Genomic DNA, 19,908 nt, shown 5'->3' with positions numbered 1-19,908 from the left:
TGAACTTACCCCAGTTCCACCATCTCGATCTGAGTCTTCCATCCCATTGGCTCCTTCTCCCTCACTGAGGTTTTCTACCAAGGCTTCCAATCAGCTTTCATCGGTATCGACCTCAACCTCAAAGTCTTCAATGTTGGCGAAGACTCAATCTGGTAAAAAGCGAAAGGATAAGTACAGAGTCAAACAAAAGAAAACAAAGCGGGCTCCTAAAACTCATCAGGCTCTTAAGCCTCCAGTTGTCCACATCTCCCTCCCATCTCCCATCCTGGAGGAATTGTCAAGGGACATCCCAGACCAAGGCTTCATTTCTGAAGCAGGGGAATCAAGTCTTCCTACTCGGGCTCAAGCTTCGGTCTCCATTCCGAGTGTGTCACCAAGTAATGGCCACTCTGAGGCTGATATCATATCCAGACTGGCCTTGGCCCATTCTAACCCTGTTTCTGTTGAATTCAGAGGCATCAATTTCACAATCCCCTCCAAGGAATAGGACAACAAAGCGGTGTCCATCCCTGCAGTATCGGGGGGGTAATATTTGTTCTGCCTTTCCTGAATATGGAGAGCCTCTTTATGACATTGATCGACATGGTGATCACCACTGATACCGATTCAACCAATATGACCCAAGGTTTGTTCCAGAGTATTATGAGCATCCCAAACGTGTTTGGTATGTTTAAGCCCCATCCAAATCCTCATCGCCACCTACTGTTCGGAGTTGATACTGAGCCAGTTACGAGCCCACTGCAATGGTGCCGACATCTAAGAAATCTTCTAAACACCATTTGTCTAGCGCTGAGCTACGATGTCGTGACCCTATTCCGTCTTGACACAGGTCCGCTCGACATTAACCTGTTCCATCTAAACAGCAATGCTCTTCTACGGTACCGTCAGCTTCAATCTCACACCGGTCTGTCTCTCTATCTGGATCCCGCTCTGACCATCGGGTCCCAGCACCAACCCCTCTTGTTTCTGTTTATCAAGGTCATCAATGCTCTCCCTCTCCAGCACTTTCCATCTCGGGAGAATCTTCAGCATCAACAGTTTCTGAACATGATCTTCCCTTTGAGTCATCCATGAAATCCCCATCAAATCTACCAACCCCAAATTCTGATGTTGCAAATGTTCATCCTCCATCTCCATCTGTGGACTTTACTTCTTACGGACAGCTCATCTTTCGCATGGCCAAATCGTTGGAACTGGACATTGAACAGACATCTCCTCCCAAGCATGACCTCGTATTTGATGACATTAATCAAGAAAAATCTCCCCCATTGAGTTTGGCATTCATCCCAGCCATGCTGGACCTTATTAAGGGATCTTGGGACAAACCATCAATGTCCTTACAGATTTTGAGACATGTGGAGAATCATTACCACACTCACGGCACTGAAACAGCGTTTCTAGTCAAACATCCTCCACCAAATTCCATTATTGTCCCGAGCAGGCAATCAGTCCTCAGTCATTCCTACTAATAAGGAGGGAAGGAAACTAGACATACTGGATTGTTGTCTATATTCTCTGACTTCTTTCGTTATGAGGGTGTCAAAACTATCAAGCTGCAATGGGGGCTTATCACAGGCAGCTATGGAATAAAATCCTTCCTGTCCTTCAAGCTGCACCTGAAGAGATTAGAACCAGTACTCTCAACACCCACATTGAGGCCACTTCTTTGGCTAAACAACAGCATCTGACATTTTGCCACACGGCTGAAGCTGCTTCAAAATCTTTGGCTTCTGCCATTGCCCTTAGACGGCATACAGGGCTGCGGTTTGCGGGGATCACTGACAATGCTTGGTCTCGTATTGAGAATTTGCCCTTCGATGGTGTGGGCCTCTTCAGTGAAAAGACTGACGAGGTAATGGAAAACTTACATAAAATTTGCCCACTCTTACTCCATTCAATAGCCCAGATACCAATGCAATCAGTGGTGTAAGCCTTTCACTTTCCATCAATCATACCAGCACCCCTATAGCCCTTACAAACCTCTGGCTCAGGCTCCTGAGAAATTCAACTTTTTTCAGCCTTCCTCTTCTGCGCCTCCTTTCCAGTCCCAAGCTCCTGCTCAACACAGACAAGGTTTCCGTTGCCCTACAAGAAAAAATAAACAATATATTTGACTCTCCTCTCTTGGACTATCCCCATCATCCCTGTCTGGCTCCCTTTTTCAACAAGTGGTTCACCATTACCAAGGACACTTGGGTGCTCGCCATCATACATTTCGGTTACCTATTGGAATTCAAGGAGCTTCCTCCTCTTGGTCATGTCAGACCCACAAAGTACTCATCTGCTCTAGAGGATGAGGTTATCCTCCTTCTTCACAAACATGCTATCCAGAAGGTTCCTGCCCAAGATATCCTCAACGTCCTCGCAGACCGTCTTGGGGTGGATTGTCTCTGCTATCACTTTAGCTTATGACTTGGCAGGCAAGACTCCACCATAAGTGCTGAAGGCGCACTCTACGAGAGCGATGGCTACATCTACAGTGTGGTTGTGTGGTGTTGAAGTCCCTGACATCTGTCGAGCAGCCACTTGGTCTACACCCTCAACTTTTGTGACGCATTATCGTCTTGACGTCAGGGCCAAGAAGAAAGCAAGTTTTGGAAGGACTGTGCTGACTTCGTTGTTGGTGTGACGGCCCTCCAGTCACCCATTTGTGTGCATTCACAGAGGCCACGAAGAAGAAAGACAGGTTACTTACCTGTAACCATGGTTCTTCAAGTGGTCTTCTGTGAATCAACACATCCTGCCCATCCTCCCCACTGTCCATCACCTGGTGTCTTGAGCTTTGTGGGAGTCAGAGCCTTGACAGCGGCGGATATTTCGGAACCGAGATATTATGGGTGGGCAGAACATGCACACCATGGGGCAACATCCTACTAATCATGTCTTTTTAAGCTCTAGAATATTTCGAGGAGTCCTGCGCAGACGCAGAAAAAACCCATTTGTGTGGATTCGTAGAGGACCACTCAAAGAACCATGGTTACAGGTAAGAACCTCTCTTTCTTCCACTCCCCTTTGGCATTTTTTTTATGTGGAACAGAAAACAGACATGTTACAGACAGACCTTCTGCCCCTTCTTTTGCTTGTAAAGTTCCATAATCACTCCAATAATCTCTTTGGGAGAGCTTTGAAGGACCCAGGTTTGCTATAGGTCCATTTGGACTCTTATATTGTATAGGCGAATCCCAAATCTATACAGAACAACTAAGTTCTGACGTATACCACATGTCTCTGGTGGGCCTTACTAAATTCGAATTGTCATGGTTGTATCCCTTGTGTGCCTTTTCACAAGGAATTTTTATTAAGAACTCCCAGTTCCATGTCATTCTGTTCCATTCTATTCCAGCTTTTCCCTGGTCCCTTCATTTTGCTGATTTTCCTTCTCTTCGTTGATAGTAAGTCTCTATCTCTCATTCATGTCACTGAGCCAGAGCAGATGTGGAAAATTACAATGTGAGCCAAGTTACAGGTAAGCTGGAATATAAGGCTTATTTTCTCCAATCCTATTACCATTGCTCATAAACTTTACAAGGATGTTTAGAAACGTGAGGACAAGACTAAGACAATGGGGGATGGCAGCATATAGCAGATAAATTTAGAAATCAAAATGTCTTAAAAATTGTGGGAAATGCTGCCAAGCCTGACCTTAGGGAATTCTGATAAGAAGTTGGACATGATTCCATCCCATCTTTTGTTTCCTCCCTTGCTTCTGATAAATGCAGACTGCTGAGGATTATTTTTCTGCAAAAGCACTTGGCTTGCTCAACTTTATTTGCTGTGTTGTCTGATTAGGGTACAGTGTTTGACTATTTGTGCCTCTTTGGTTTTACTGCAACGTAAGTCAGCAAGGACAAATAGATCATAAAAGCACCCCTTGCAATCCTACACTGTTGCTCTATATTTAACAGATTCTTTTTGAGTATGCAGGGATGTGCTGGACCTTCCTACATGTGAATTCAAGTTCCCCCTCCCATGGCCCTTCCTTAAGGGCAGATGCACTCTGCTGCCTAGTTAGGAGGAAGAAGAATAAATCCTACTATCCCCTCTATCTTCCTTTCAGAAGTTGGCACAACTGTGGTCTTGATGCCAAACCAAATTTCAAAGCATGCTGGAATCACCTAACAAAGAGAATGCTGAGCATTGGAGAACAGAAGGTCAGGGCAGTGACCCAGATGAGTCTGTTGAGCTAGCGGAACTTCTCCGGCCAGATTTGCTTGCTGTGGAGCAGCGAACCTCCACACAGCGGATGTCAGGGGGCTGAACTTTGTCTACTGGAAAGAGCAGTGCCTGAGGCTTCCTCTTGGAAAACAGCCTCCTTATGTGTTCTCATTTATCACAACACTTAGGAGTGTGCAATAATGAGAAGTTCAGATGTGGCCTGACTGTAATGGTTTTCAGATTTTCTCCTTTACCTGAACTATTCAGTTGAATATGACTGTGATTACAAAACAGAGTTAGTGAGACAAATGGAATAGTCGTCAACCTCTTATCAGATTTCCTCAAAGTGGGGAAAAACATCTCTTGAAAAATGCTGGAATTTGGCAGTGAAGTTTTCCCTTTCCATCATACGATCAGATGTGTGAGAAATCTCCTACCACTTGGCGATGAGGGGTTTGTTTCTTTTAAAAAATCTGCTCTTTTTATAAATTCTGATGCAGAATCATCTTCAAACAAGAGGTTTTTCTATGGTGCCTTTGCTTTTCCAGAGACTAATTTAGAGACAATTCAACTGTTTAGACAGCCCTCACTAGCGTGGAAGGCAGTTGTAATGGGGAGCTACTGTAGTTGCCTGGAGGCATTCTGTAATATTTTCCTTATACAGTGGTGCCTCGCTTGACGATGTTAATCTGTTCCAGCGAAATCGCTGTAAAGCGAAATCAAGCGGGGGGAACCCATTGAAATGCATTGAAAACCGCTCAGTGCATTCCAATGGGCTAAATACCTAATCGTCCAGTGAAGATCCTCCATAGGGTGGCCATTTTCCGGTGCCTGTCTTGTGAAAAATCCGTCCTAAAAACAGCAGGCAGCCATTTTGCACAGCGGGCAGCCATTTTGAGAGCCACCAGTCAGCTGTTTTTAAACCATAGTTGAGCGAAAAAATGGTTCCCGAAGCAGGGAACCGATCATTGTAAAGCGATTTTCTCCCATTAAAACATTGTTTTGCGATCGCTATAGCGATCGCAAAAACCTCATTGACAAGTGGATTCGTCGTTTAACAAGGTAATCATTAAGCGAGGCACCACTGTAAGCACTTGGCTATTGCATGCTGAAGTTTGCCCGTTTGCCTTTACATGCTATTCTTTACCAGCTATCATTTAAATGTTTCTACCTACCAATAACCTTATTTAGGAAGGCAGAATGAATACAATATACTTTTGCATGTCTAACGCCTCTCCCATTGTCTGGATATATGTAGCTTGTTTTCACATGAAGGATGATTTTAAAAGATTTGACAAGGTTATGGGGAAGATTAGACATCAAGGTTAGAGCACAGGGTTGCATGTGATTGGTCCCATGTACAGTCCAAGGCATATCTAATTAAGAGTATCAGATAAGACGAAAAATACCCTTGTCTGCATTACTGCTGCCAGTCAGAGTAGACAATACTGAGCTAAATTGGAAAATAGCTTAGCGTGATACAGAGCTGCTCCCTAAATTACTTAACTATGAGATAGCTCCATGACAAAGGGTAAAGGGATGGTAAGATATGCCAGTATTCTGTTCAATATGCACTTGCAGACTGCCATCTGGAGAAGCTACTGCAACAATCTGATGAGCTTCTGCTTGCCTATGTCAAGGCACATGAGCAGTACCTCATTTGACTGTGTTGCACTTTCTGCCCCTGGAATTCCACATGCATAAATACTGAACAGGATACTGGCTAAAGATATAACATTAATGCTCCTTGATATCAGTGTGCGACAATGGAATCTCTGAAGGCACTGTAGCCCATTTTTCCATGGCATGATAACCAGAGTATTTGGAATAGAGTAGACCATTGGTCTAAATGGGCAGGGTATGAATGAATGAATGAATGAATGAATGAATGAATGAATGAATGAATGGATGGATGGATGGATGGATGGATGGATAAATAAATAAATAAATACATGCATACATGCATACATGCATACATACATACATACATACATACATACATACATACATACATACATACATACATACATACATACATACATACATACATACATTTTGGATTTAGGGGAATGTCAATATTTGGATTAAATGATGCCTTTCATCTAACCTGAACAGGGTTATGGGTATGATAGTGCACAGCCGAATATCAAATCTACACAAGGTTATGCAAGTGGGAAACATATTCCTGTTGTAGATGTTCAATTTTAATTTATTCTTGGAAAAATGTACAGCTCTTCTCCAATAATATGAAGACCAGAGGCCTGAATCTAGATGACAAATTCTGTAATACTTTCTTTCATGATGTTTATGAGAAAAAATGGGTGTTGATCTGTTCAGAATTGAATGGTATATCACAATTTCTTCTTCTAAAAAGAAAGCTGCAGTTATAACTACTATAGAATGAGGACCAGGAAAGAACTATGCTTTACCTCTTCAAGAATTACAAATTATCCTAGAGACTTCTTATTATTCATAAATGATTCTGTGCCAAACTTTGGCAGGTAAAAAGAGCAATGCTTTCTCTGTATTCTCTGTAATCACATTTCAAGCTTCCCTTTTGGAAAAAAATCCTGAGGCTGAGGTAGAGATTGTGAGTTCTTCTTGGTCAATTTGCTGTACGTGGGGTAATGGGGAAGTAACATATCTTGGCTTCTGGCCCCTAAATGTCATTTCAGGCTCACAAACTTGGTCATTCCTGTACTATACCATGCAGCCCCCTTCAAGCACACACCTCCAGATTTATGTATTGACTTGTGCCACTGGATTGAATGAAATGGATCTTGTTATATCATCCTTCCACATGACTGATACTCCTGCCCCCTGAAAATGCTACACACAGTGGTTGGGGTCCTTTGCTAAACGGGGTAGCCTCTGATGGGGCTGAGGGAGAAATGAAAATCCCTAAAAATTAGGTGAAGGCAATTTTCTTTAGTTGAGCTCTGCTCATCAGAAGTGCCTCTGCTTCATTTTCAGAAGTACGTCTCTCCATTGCTTTGTACCAATGCCTGTGCCATTCAACAGAGTCACTAGATTCTGGAGGTGCTGCCACAGTGACGGGGCGGGCGGGCAGGAAAGCCCTTTTCTGTCAGAGAGTTAACATGGGCCTATATCTGGCTCCAGTCTGCTGTCATCTATTTTGTCAGTTTTATAAAATAGTTTCTTGGAATCTGCCATGTCTTTTTTTCTGGTCAATCAATCTCTTTGTATCCTTCCTAGCTTCTCAATGTTCTGGAAATGCCATGGCTTTGCTTAGTTGCATTAATTAGGCAGCTGCAAAGGCTGCAGCAATAGGCAGGCACGGAACCCAGAGAGAGCCAAGCCAAGAGGAGAAAATCGCTCTTTGGCAAAGGACCCATGGAGGGCAGTGCTGGATCGTGCTTTACGTAACAAAATACAGGCAGGCTTCCATAGGCTTGGCACACTGAAGAGAGCATTTTAAGTGTCATGATGTAATCAGAATCAAGCAATAGTAGCAAAGGAGAAGAGGAAATAATATCATTCCTACTTCTCATGCAGGTTTCTAAACTGTTTGTGTGTTGATGTGTACATATGCAAGCATACACACCAACACTCATATGGTCAGTGGCATCCTTTTTGCTTTCTCTAAGCAGCAGTGCAAGCAGTTCTATAGGTTAATGGATTCCCTTTCAAGTTTCATTGAGCTTTCCTTAAAAACATTAAGCATTTGAAAAATACCAAATGCCTTTTGAGCTATTTTATTAGAGAGAAAGTAAATAACCTATATAGACTTTTCCACGTGGAAGCAGTGCCTCTTTCAACATCACATTTTGGTAACAATGTCTCTCATGAATCAAGGCAGCTGAATTTTCCAAAATGTCTGAAGCATTTCAGCAAGACTTTATTTGTGGTAGTGGCAAGCAGAGGACTATGGAAGGGCCAGTCATGACAAAAGCTCTTGTGTATCAAATAACACTTTTTAAAAGGTTGAAAGGTTCCCTAAGAGAGGAAAGACTGTAGATGCTGGCCTGTGATTGAATGGGTGCCCCCAACTCAGGCTCTTTCAATGGCACAAAAGGAAAATGAAACATAAGATTATCTTTAGAAGAAAAACACCACAACTTTATTGGTTACATCAGCAATCACTGACCATCATTGAGGGGGGTTGGATCCAGTGCATCAAGAAGCCTAAGTGCGCCGAGTGCTCACCATCATTCACTTCAGCAGCCACTGAAGATTCTACCAGAAGGCACCATCTTCTGGAACTCACACAGGCATACCACTCCATGATTCTCAAACACCTGAGAGCAGGGGTTGGCTGAATGGGCCCTGGAGCTGGACCAGGCTATGCCCCTGGCCCAGTCTTCCTGTATTTGAACATTCATTCACCGTTCTTGGTGATAGGCTCCTGTTTTCCCCCTTAAACAATCCAGATCTAATCCCAGTGCCCCAAATTGCCACAAAAGGTGCAGCAACAAGCAGCACTCAAGTAAGTCTAAGCCCCTCATATATGGGAACCTCATAGCTGCCATTGATACTGGGTTGGGCCTGCAGCGTAGACTGATTTTCTGAGCTAGAAGGATTCTGGGGTTGTGGAGGTTTTCCAGCTGAAATTGCTTCGAGATCTCTTTTCTAGCTGGCTGACCAAGTAATGCAGCAGCATCTGAGGTGAGTGATACATACATTTTCTGATGAAAGATGAGTGACCAAGACAATGCATTTGAAATACATTTATTTGTCTTTCCAGCTACTACGAAGAATCCAGACTGGTTTTGAAAACAGGAAAACATGTTGAGGGAAATGTAATAAATTTCTAAAGAACAGTGAAGATCATAAATTTTCTTAATGATATGTGCAAAAGGAGTTTTGTCTAAGCTATTACTGGTTAGAAAGTGTCTGTGAATATTGTCCATACTCCAGACAGCTGTTCAGTTCGACCGTGTTTCAGTAACTGTTTATTCACCATAGACTCAACCCTATGAGGGTCCAAGCACGGTAAATCTGAAGTTACAGAGTACTTACATGATGTATAAATTAACTGCATATTCCTATGCCATTTCAAATCAGGGCCAGGTCCTTTAGGATTGTGTTCTTTTAGTGATTATAATTAATGAGAAGACATGGGATATGTTTGCCTAGGAGGTCATTTCAAAGTTCAAACATTTGAAATATTGTCCTACTCAGAGGACAGGATCGTGGTACGTTCCACGTATTCTCTTTCTGGGTGACTTAGCAGGCATTCATGCTAGTGGTATTTTTTTCTTGCTGAAGCCAATGTAGGCTACATGGATTGGGCTCAGTGTATAATATCCCTCTGTGTGCCTTGTAGAAAAAGAGAGGCAGACATTGACACAGTTATTTCAAGAAATGATTAAGCATTAGCAAACTAAAACAAAACTGTGCAGTTTATATTTCATGTGGTTTGAACTATAATGATGAGACATAACAAAAGTTCAGATTACAGTGGTGCCCCGTATAGCGACGTTAATCCGTTCCAGGATTAACGTCGCTATACGGAAACATCGTAAAGGGAAATTAAAAAGCCCATTGAAACGCATTAAAAGCTGGTTAATGCGTTCCAATGGACTAAAAACTGGCAGGGACAGGGTGGGTGGGGGATCCCGAAGGCTTCCAGGCAAAATTCTGGAAGCCTTCAGGACCCCTCCTCCCTGGCCCCGCCGCCCCGCACTGCCTTCCCTAGCCGAGATCGGACTCCCAGGAGCCCGATCCAGGCTGGGGAAAGCAGCGAGGGGTGGCTGCCAGCGAAGGGGACAGGGTGGAGGGGGGATCCCGAAGCCTTCGGGACCCCTCCTCCCTGTTCCCGCCGCCCCGAGCTGCCTTTCCTAGCCGAGATCGGACTCCCAGGAGCCCGATCCAGGCTGGGGAAAGCAGCGAGGGGTGGCTGCCAGCGAAGGGGACAGGGTGGAGGGGGGATCCCGAAGCCTTCAGGACCCCTCCTCCCTGTCCCCGCCGCCCTGCGCTGCCTTTCCTAGCCGAGATTGGACTCCCAAGAGCCCGATCCAGGCTGGGGAAAGCAGCGAGGGGTGGCTGCCAGCGAAGGGGACAGGGTGGAGGGGGAATCCCAAAGCCTGGAAAAAGCCTGGAAACCTTCGGGACCCCTCCACCCTGTCCCTGCCGCCCCGCGCTGCCGAGCCCAGGATGCCTGACAGGCATCGGGTCTCCCCACCTTCCCCCCGCGGCTTGGATCGGACCCGCGGGGGCTAGCCCTGCCATGGCTGGACTCTTGGGAGTCCAGCCATGGCAGGGCTAGCCCCCGCAGGTCCGATCCAAGCCGGGGGGTGAGGGTGGGAGAGCGGGGGTATCCGGATACCTTTCAGGCATCCCGGGCTAGGATCCCACCTGCCGCTGGTTACCCAAGGCTGGGTAACCGGCGGCGGGTGGGATCCGAGCCCAGGATGCCTGACAGGCATCCGATCTCCCCACCTTCCCCCCGCGGCTTGGATCGGACCCGCGGGGGCTAGCCCTGCCATGGCTGGACTCTTGGGAGTCCAGCCAAGGCAGGGCTAGCCCCCACGGGTCCGATCCAAGCCGCTGGGGGAGAGTGGGAGAGCGGGGTGATCCAGATGCCTTTCAGGCATCCCGGGCTAGGATCCCACCCGCCGCCGGTTACCCAAGGCTGGGTAACCGTCGGCGGGTGGGATCTTAGCCCAGGATGCCTGACAGGCATCGGATCCCCCCCTTCCCCCGCGGTGGCCTCAGAAGGACCCTTCGGAAGGGTCCTTCGAAGGCCACCGCAGGCATTTCTCCCCAGCTGATAATAACAGTCAGTTCTCTGAGATCCATTCCACCTTTTTTAAAGCGGGCCAAAGTAGCAACATAATTGCGAAGTATGAAACACTAATAAATAAAGTAGACTTAGCTGGTTCAAATAACTCAACAGAAACCCATACTAACAAGCGCAGGTCCTATAACTGGTTTGATAAGGAGTGTGTTGATGCAAAAAACCTGGTAATTTCCAAATTTAAACAGAATAAAAACAAAAACCCATCATCAATGGAAGTGGAGGAACTGCTGCAACTTAAGAAAGGCTATAAGAAATTAATTAAAGAGAAAAAAAAGGAGAGCTCAACAGATACAATGGGAAAAACTTATCAAAGCAGTCAGGGGGAAAGATATGAAATCATTTTGGGAATCCACAACATCGACTACCGATAATCCTTCGGTTAGGATGAACTCTTATATTAATGCTCGAGTGTGGGAAGCCCACTTCCATGAGCTTTATGCCAAAAGAGACAATCCCTCATTTCATGTGAGTCGTCTATATAGGAATCTACCAGAATGGCACTCTGTATCAATCTCTGAAATAAAAGACCTTGTGAACCAACTGAAAATTGGTAAGGCCCCAGGCTGTGATGGTATTCCTCCCAAACTCATTAAGAATAACTGTGAATAGTGGGCCCCAATTCTGGCAAACCTTTTCACTTATATAGACCAAAACGCTCACATGCCATAGGAATGGGACACAGCCATTATTATCCCCATTTATAGTAAAGGTAAAAAAGACAATCCAGCTAATTATAGGCCAGTCAGTTTACAACCCATGATTAGTAAGCTTTATGCCAGACATTTATCATGGAAATTGATAGATTGGATGAACTCTGAGAGTGTTTTGGCAGATGAACAAGCTGAATTTAGATCTGGTAGATCTACACAGGATCATGCCCTTATTCTATGGCACCTAGTAGATATGTACACTAAGAAGCCCCAAGGGTCCCTATTTGCCGCTTTTATTGATCTTAGATCAGCTTTTAATTTAATTTCACGAGATAGGCTCTGGAGTAAGTTAGAGTCTTCCACAATAGATCGACACCTTCTGCTGCTTATGTATAAGCTGCATGAAAATACAACACTCAGAATTAGATGCAACAAGGAAGGACACTTGTCTGATAAAGTTCCAACCTATAATGGTGTAAAGCAAGGGTGTATATTAGCTCCGTTGTTATTTAATTTCTATATCAACTCAATGGTAATGGCACTCAGCCGTCCAGAGTTCCATCCCCCCAAACTAGCCAATAGACATATATTACTTCTGTTATATGCAGATGATGCAGTCCTAATTTCACAGACGCCAATAGGACTAAAGGGAGCTTTACACGCTCTTGCACAATACTGTAAAGAGGAAATGCTACAGATAAATTACTCGAAGACCAAAGTTTTAGTGTTTGCTCAGAGGCCCAGGATCTATAAGTGGTTAATAGATGAGCATGAGATAGAACAAATTAAGGCTTATAAATATTTGGGCGTTGTCTCCAATATAAAGGAAACCACTAGGCCCATGTTAACAATGTGGTACAAGCAGCACAAAAATCTAGCCTTGCTATACTAAAATTCTTCTATTCAAAGGGAGGTGAGTACATTCCAGCTGCACTAAGATTGTTTCAGGCCAAATCCCTTAGTCAGCTTTTGTATGGGGCACAATTGGGCCCCTATTCTTCTTTTATCCAGTTAGAAGTAGTTCAATCCAAATTTGTGAGGGCTATATTACAAGTTCCAAGAGGGGTATCCAATGCAGCCCTCAGGCTTGACGTGGGCTACCTGAAGGTTGAAGCCAGAGCTTGGCTGGCTATTTTTAACTTTTGGCTAAAACTAACCTTTCAACCAATTGGACTGACTTCACTGGTATTACAGGATAATCATCAGTCACCTTGGAAGAGAGCAATATACCATAAAATCAACAGATACGGCTATTCAGTAGAAAGTATCCAACAAATGGGATACGTTAAGGCCAAGAGTAATCTTAGGCAGCGTATTATTGAGACAGAAAGGCAGCAGGACCTTGGTATTATCAGAAATAGGTTTATGCTTGACAACGCACTGCTTCCACCCAAACCGGCAAAATATCTCTACTTACCCTTAACACCTAAACAACGCAAATCTCTTACTGTGGCCTGCTTCAATGCACTTTTGTCAGCAGTCCAGGAAGAGAAGTATAACAACACCCCTTACACTCAGCGTTTGTGCCCCTGTAACTCTGGTGAGATCAAATCTATCTCCCATGTGTTACTTCACTGTGCTTTTTACTCTGACGTTCGAGAAGTCCATGTTGACCCTTACATAAGGGCATTTCTTGGATGATCACACAGCTATTGCTGACAGGGTGATGCCCTGGCAGATATACTGGGCTAAATTCAGATTTGCTGACAAAAGTTGCTAAATTCTGTGCTGCTGCAATTAAAATCCGTGAAGGAAAGGTTCAACCTAACGTGCAGCTATAGAATCTGTAAATTGGTGTATACAGTTTGGTATAATGATCACATGGGCTCTATGAGCTTCAAAGTAACAATTTTGGCATTCTATGCAAGCTGTAATAGCCCATAGATAAGGCCTATGATAGGGAGGTAGGAGATATTTAGTAAGATGTATATATGTATATAGATGTTTTTATTGCTTTGATGTTTTTAGTGTTTTTAATGCTTTTATATTGTTTTTATGTCTCCTAATTTTAAAAATGTATCTTACTTTTGCTGGTCAATGACCGTAATAAACATGTATTATTGTTAACTATGTGAGGATTGCTTATCAACATGAAAATCATCAAAAAATTATTGGATGGGCTGAAGGTCAGCATTTAAAATGAATGCCTTACCCTGAAATATTATTATTTTTCAGCATCCAACCACAATTTAAAAATCCAATAATAATTTTAGAGTTTCTGTGACAAGGAAATTGAGACACTGCATTAAAAAAAACTTGACAAAAAATCACTAGTGAGTAAGGGTAAAGCTCTAGCATTTCTCTACATACAGTGGGGTCTCTACTTAAGAACGTCTCTACTTAAGAACAATTCAACTTAAGAACAGCTCCATTTGCTAAATTTTGCTTCTACTTGAGAACAGAAATCCAAGATAAGAACAGGAAAAAAAACCTTTCCTGCTCTTTTTTTAACCTTAGGTCATCTTAGGTTACAAAAAATTTATCCCCCTAGTGGTAGAGTACGTATTAACCAGCTTTGCATTAGTTCCTATGGGAACTAATGCTTCAATGTACGAACACACCTCTACATAACAAAAAAAACAGCCAGGACGGATTAATTGGTTTTCAGTCCATTCCTATGGGAAATTTTGCTTCAACTTAAGAACGTTTCAACTTAAGAACACCATTCCAAAACGGATTAAGTTCTTAAGTAGAGGTTCCACTGTAGTTTCTATGGACGGAAAAGAGCAGATACGGATTAAATGGTTTTCAATGCATTCCTATGGGAAATTTTGCTTCAACATAAGAACTTTTCAACTTGAGAATCACCTTCCAATACGGATTAAGTTCTTAAGTAGAGACCCCACTGTACAAACTGAGTGATCATGTTTTAATACCTAGGCTTAGCTTACAGTTTAACTAATGTGTAGCAGGAAACACTCTCCATAAAAATGAACAATGCTTTTTGGCATTCTGGTGAAGGTATTTTGTGACTGATTGTTAATAGATATTGTGATTAGCTTTTGGTCTGACAAGGGCCCCTTTGTTATTAGTGACTTTTTGCAGCCATTGTCAAAGTGCAATCTCACATTCATGCTTCTGGAGAGGAAGGATGAGGCAGCATGTACAGTGGGGTCTTGACTTGAGAACGTAATCCGTATTGGAAGGCGGTTCTCAAGTCAAAAAGTCTGTAAGTCAAGTCTCCATTGACCTACAGTGCATTGAAAACCGATTAATCCTGTAACATGCCGTTTTTGTTCCATTTTGGTTTTTTTCTGGTCTGTAAGTCAAATCTCAGTCTGCAAGTCAAACCTAAATTTTGCGGCCAGAGAAGTCTGTAACTCAAAAAGTCTGTTAGTCAAGCCATCTGTAAGTCAAGGGTCCACTGTACTATCATTGCCCAGAGGATAACCAAACGTCTTTGCTTACTTCAGGGTGACTAAAATAATAGCAAATATTTTGCACACTCGCAGATTTGTATTAACTTTAAAGGACAACTCACTTGATGGAGGACTCGAATAGCCTACTCCAGGCAATATTCTGGTGCCTATTTTTTAAAAATCTACATAAATAACCAACCACTTCCTCGAGTCACCAAAATTGTTATTTATGCTGAATATCTCATACTTGCTGCTCAGTCACACAGCTTTCAGATAAAAGAACATCTTCTAACAAATGCATCAGAAGAGCTGGACACATATTATGATAGAAATCAACTTAAACCCAACCCCAATACTCAAATATATGTGATCCAGTTTTCTGTCATTCCCTAATTTGATAAGCCTTCCCTTAATCTAAGTCAGTCATAGAAATGTTGAAGAGCACAGGGCCAAGGACTAAGCCTTGTGGCAGCCCACTTGTTATCTCCTCCCAGTTTATGAAAGAGCCATTGATAAGTACTCTCTGAGTAAAGTTTTACCCAACAGTGGATCCACCTGATAGTTGTTCCATCCAGCCCACACTTAGTTCATTTCAAGCTGCAATCCTGTCCAGTCCACTTGTACTTAATATTGCTGCATTCCATTCATCACACCAAGCTTCAGTAATCCCTTTGTTGTTTAGTCGTTTAGTTGTGTCCGACTCTTCGTGACCCCATGGACCAGAGCACTCCAGGCCCTCCTGTCTTCCACTGCCTCCCGGAGTTCTGTCAATTTCATGTTGGTTGCTTCGCAGACACTGTCCAGCCATCTCATCCTCTGTTGTCCCCTTCTCCTCTTGCCCTCACACTTTCCCAACATCAGCGTCTCTTCCAGGGAGTCTTCTCTTCTCATGAGATGGCCAAAGTATCAGAGCCTCAGCTTCAGGATCTGTCCTTCCAGTGAGCACTCAGGGTTGATTTCCTTCAGAATGGATAGGTTTGTTCTCCTTGCAGTCCAGGGGACTCTCAAGAGTCTCCTCCAGCACCACAATTCAAATGCATCAATTCTTCGGCGGTCAGCCTTCTTTATGGTCCAGCTCTCAGTTCCATACATTGTTACTGGAAAAACCATCGCTTTGACTTAAAAAAAATTAAAAATTAAAGAAAAATGGAAAACTGTGAATATAGGTCCCTGGAACTGGCCAGCAGGAAGTGGGTTCAGCTCACTTAATGAAAGCTGAGTTCTGCCACTGCTGCCCCCACTTCCACCCCTGCTCCTGCTTCCACCTGCTTGTCCACTTGAGTTCAGGCCTGGACAGGCACTTGAAGCCACCTTTGTCATCCTCCATCTTAGCACATCTATGCTGCTGCTCCTGTCAGTGCCATAACCCTCAAATGTTTGCAGGAAGTGATGAGCCAGTCACCCTGAGCTGACTGGCCCACCACTTCCTGCAAACTTTGAGGGTTATGGCACTGGAAGAACTCTCCACCACTTTCCAGCACTGTCAACAATGTGATACTGCTTGAAGTCATGAGTAGAGATGGGGGTATTTGTATATGAATATGAATATCCCCCCACAGGTGCAGATAATGAGGGTCTGGCCCCCTGGGACCAGACTGACCAATCACCATTCTGCCACTGCCGCGGGCTCTGTGCTCCCTCCCTATCGCTGTGGAGCTCACAGTGGATTAGCCAGTCCTGGCAGAAGGTGGAATGACAAGCCTCTCTGCCAGGTCGAAGAGTGGCTAATCCATTGCGAGCTCTGGAGCGGTAGGAAGGAAGCACAGAGCCTGCAGCAGCGGCGAAATGGTGAGTGGTCAGTCTGGCCCCAGGAGGCTGGACCCTCATCTGCACCTTTGGGGGGATATTCATATTCATATATGAGCATGAATACCCCCATCTCTAGTCATGAGCCCTGCCTTGCAGGGTCTGCACACCATGCGCACACTGTTCCTCCACCTCAAGTTCAATCAAGGCATAAGGAAATAGTGACATTGTACTGTATATTATGGTTATGTTCATGGTGTAATAGAATATATTTGAATGGATGCAACAAAATGACAAACGTTCATCCAAAGGTTGAAATTTTGATCACAAGCAATACTTTTTATTATTTCATGCCTCAGAGCATGAAACAATAACTGACCACTGCAAGCATCTTGTGAGTGTCCTTTTGTAGTGAGGGAATCATGCCACCACATGAGACAGATTGGGCTGATTCTGAATTAGAACATACAGTATCAGTGAGCTTTCCTTTTGCTATCCCTTTTATTGTTTAAGGGTGAGGTGAGATAGGATAAATGATCCTGTTCTCATTCTGCTTGTATCCACTTCTATTCTATTATTTTTGTGACCATTCACAAACTGAAACACAATGTCAACTGCTAAAATGGATTGTTGACAGATATTTCTGTATGTGACATTGAGAATAAAGCAATTAAATGAATGAATCTTTGTGAAGCTCATATTAATAGTCATTTTCAGATTCTCACATTCTGCTGTTCCTCCTGCTATGTTACCCATCAACTTTTTCCTCTTTGTATTAAAGACAATTAATGTGCTCCTCCTGATGGGAAATATAGCTCCTGCATAGTATTCTTTGATGAAAATGTAACAGCAAATAGTGGAACAGAACCTAAAAGTGAGAGCTGACGTTGTTTGTGTACAAAGAAATACAAATATCTCTTCTAGCCAGCACTGTAGATGACATTTAGCAAACAGAAAGGAGATAGCTTTTAAACAGCCTCTATTTCTCCCCTCCATGCAGCCCTTTCCCAATGAACGTCCAGATTGAACCAGGGCTCTTTGTGTGCATAGTTGGAGCTTGTGGCTTCAGAATTGCATTTTTGGAGTGGAAATGAAGCATGTTTTCTCTTTTCATAGTGGAATATTAATAAATATCAGATGGTAAAATATAATTGAAGAAAACTCTCCATTGAGTATGAACATTTTATCTTAACTGTTTTTTGTTTTGTTTTTGAGCTTGGGGTTTGTGCCAACCCTAGCACTCAATTAGCTGGCTTCCCTTAAGTTTTAGACAGTTGCTTAGCATTGTTCAATGTGTATGTGTATATATTTTTCCGTAAGAGCCGTTCCCGTTTGCTCAATATATTTGTTAGGGAAATCTTTGGTTCAGCTATGGTGTCTTCTCCATTACTGCATATTATATATAGTGTTCTGACAACTGTGGAAAATAAGTTCCTCATAGTGTGACCTTTTGATTTATTCTCCTTCGGCCAATAACATTTTTGATTAATCTTTTTAGAAAAGCCTGTGATTGGTCTTCCATTTCATTTCAGTTTTATTGTGTGCTGCATATGTCCAAAGCATTAGTACAGGGCCTAATTCCATTCAGACTTATAAGGAAGATATGTATCATGTGTACACCGCAGACTCTCAAACAGAAATTCTGATGGGATTTTGTGCACACTTTTTCCAACAGTCTGCTTCAATTGCCAATAGAACAGTTGTCCTACAGGTGAAATAATAGCTCTATTCTTCTTCTTCTTCTTCTTCTTCTTCTTCTTCTTCTTCTTCTTCTTCTTCTTCTTCTTCTTCTTCTTCTTCTTCTTCTTCTTCTTCTTCTTCTTCTTCTTCTTCTTCTTCTTCTTCTTCTTCTTCTTCTTCTTCTTCTTCTTCTTATTATTATTATTATTATTATTATTATTATTATTATTATTATTAAAAATACCAGGCAGAGTCAATCAAAACAATAAAAACATTGACTTCTAGAACAGATACATGTTTTAACCAAAAACGTAAGTATCTGTTAAGTATCGATGTAGTAGAAGTGCTATTCCTAATATTGCTATTTTTGGTAGCTCTGATTATATTACTTCTGAAATCTGCAACTGCTTATAATACCATGTAAAATTTCTTAATATTGCTCCCAAAGCCTCGATGGCAATGGGGACCACTGAGATGTGTTTCATCAACAAGTGAGATATTTCAGTTGCTAGGTCTCTGTATTTTGTTAGTTTTTCCAATTCTTTATCCTCAACTCTGGCATCTCTTGGAATTTCAGTGTCAATGATCCAGATCAGGGGGGTCTCCAAACTATGGCCCGCGGGCCACATCCTGCCTGCCTTGCCTTTTTATCCAGCCCAGTGGGGGGGTCTGCGGCTGTGAAAGGACTAGTCTCACTACCACATGGCTCAGCAGAAGCAAAAGGAGACCACAGCAGAAACCCATCATTATAATGAGGGCCAGGGAGAAGAGAAGGAAGTGGAAGAATGGCAAGGTGTCCCTCAAAAGTGGTCACCCAGGGACCACTCCACCAGCTCCCTTCCAGCAACAGTGCATCTTTTTCTGAGTCATCTGCTGGCCTACCCCCATCTTTCCTTCTGCCCCATAGCAATCTTCTGTCACTGAGGCAATTGCCTACCATGCCCCCTCACAGCCCTGTGAGGAAAGATTGAGTCAATTGCTAGCCGCTATGCCACATGACCCACCCAGGAAGCAACAATGCTCAAGACTCAAGGAGATGACAGGGAGGCGAAAGCTTGTTAGCTCTTGCTTTCTATCTTTCTATGTGTATGTTTTCCCTTCCCTTCCTCCTCATTCCCCTCCCTCACCTCCAAGCCCAGTTGGAGGTGGTAAAATTGGCCCCAGGGGCACTGCTGAGGCTGCTAGGAAGCACAGGCCAGCACCACCATCCCCACTGCCTCCTCCTCCTGCGTCCCCTTTCCCACCACCTCACCGGGGGGGCTCCCTTCTGTCTTTTTCTCCTCAGGTGAGGGGAAATGAGGGGAAGGAAAGGCAGGCAGGAGAAGGAGAGGGGAGTGCAGCCCCCCAGTTCAACATCACAGGCTGGTTACAAGGCCACCGGCTGGCTGGTTGACAGCCCCCCTTCCTTAATTAAAAAAACTTAGTGAAGGGGGAGTCCTGCCTTTTCTGCCTTTCTATTTCTAAGCTAATAGGGAGATACAAGCAGTAGATAGATAGGCAGAGAAGCAGTCTCAAGAAGTCTGCATGTACCTCCCTCTCTCTCTCTGTATGTGTA

The 19,908-nt window shown here is 43.5% G+C and overlaps 1 protein-coding gene across 6 annotated transcripts in view; it reads left to right on the top strand.

Annotated features, from left to right (window-relative positions):
• SUGCT (succinyl-CoA:glutarate-CoA transferase) overlaps window positions 1-19,908 on the top strand; it is a 506,744-nt gene that overhangs the window by 293,554 nt on the left and 193,282 nt on the right. For 2 of the 6 annotated variants that reach the window (XR_012088437.2, XM_073003759.2), the window contains exon 13: window positions 3,344-3,466. The exons of the other annotated variants lie outside the window; for them this stretch is intronic. Coding sequence is in view for 1 of the 2 variants with exons in the window: in XM_073003759.2 (XP_072859860.2) it covers window positions 3,344-3,454 (111 nt within the window). In the remaining variant the exon portion in view is untranslated. The remainder of the gene's footprint in view (window positions 1-3,343; window positions 3,467-19,908) is intronic. 6 annotated transcript variants of the gene reach the window in all.

This window comes from Pogona vitticeps, chromosome 6, assembly GCF_051106095.1.
Source record: "Pogona vitticeps strain Pit_001003342236 chromosome 6, PviZW2.1, whole genome shotgun sequence".
NCBI classification, from domain to species: domain Eukaryota; kingdom Metazoa; phylum Chordata; class Lepidosauria; order Squamata; family Agamidae; genus Pogona; species Pogona vitticeps.
This window is presented reverse-complemented; position numbering and strand designations above follow the sequence as displayed.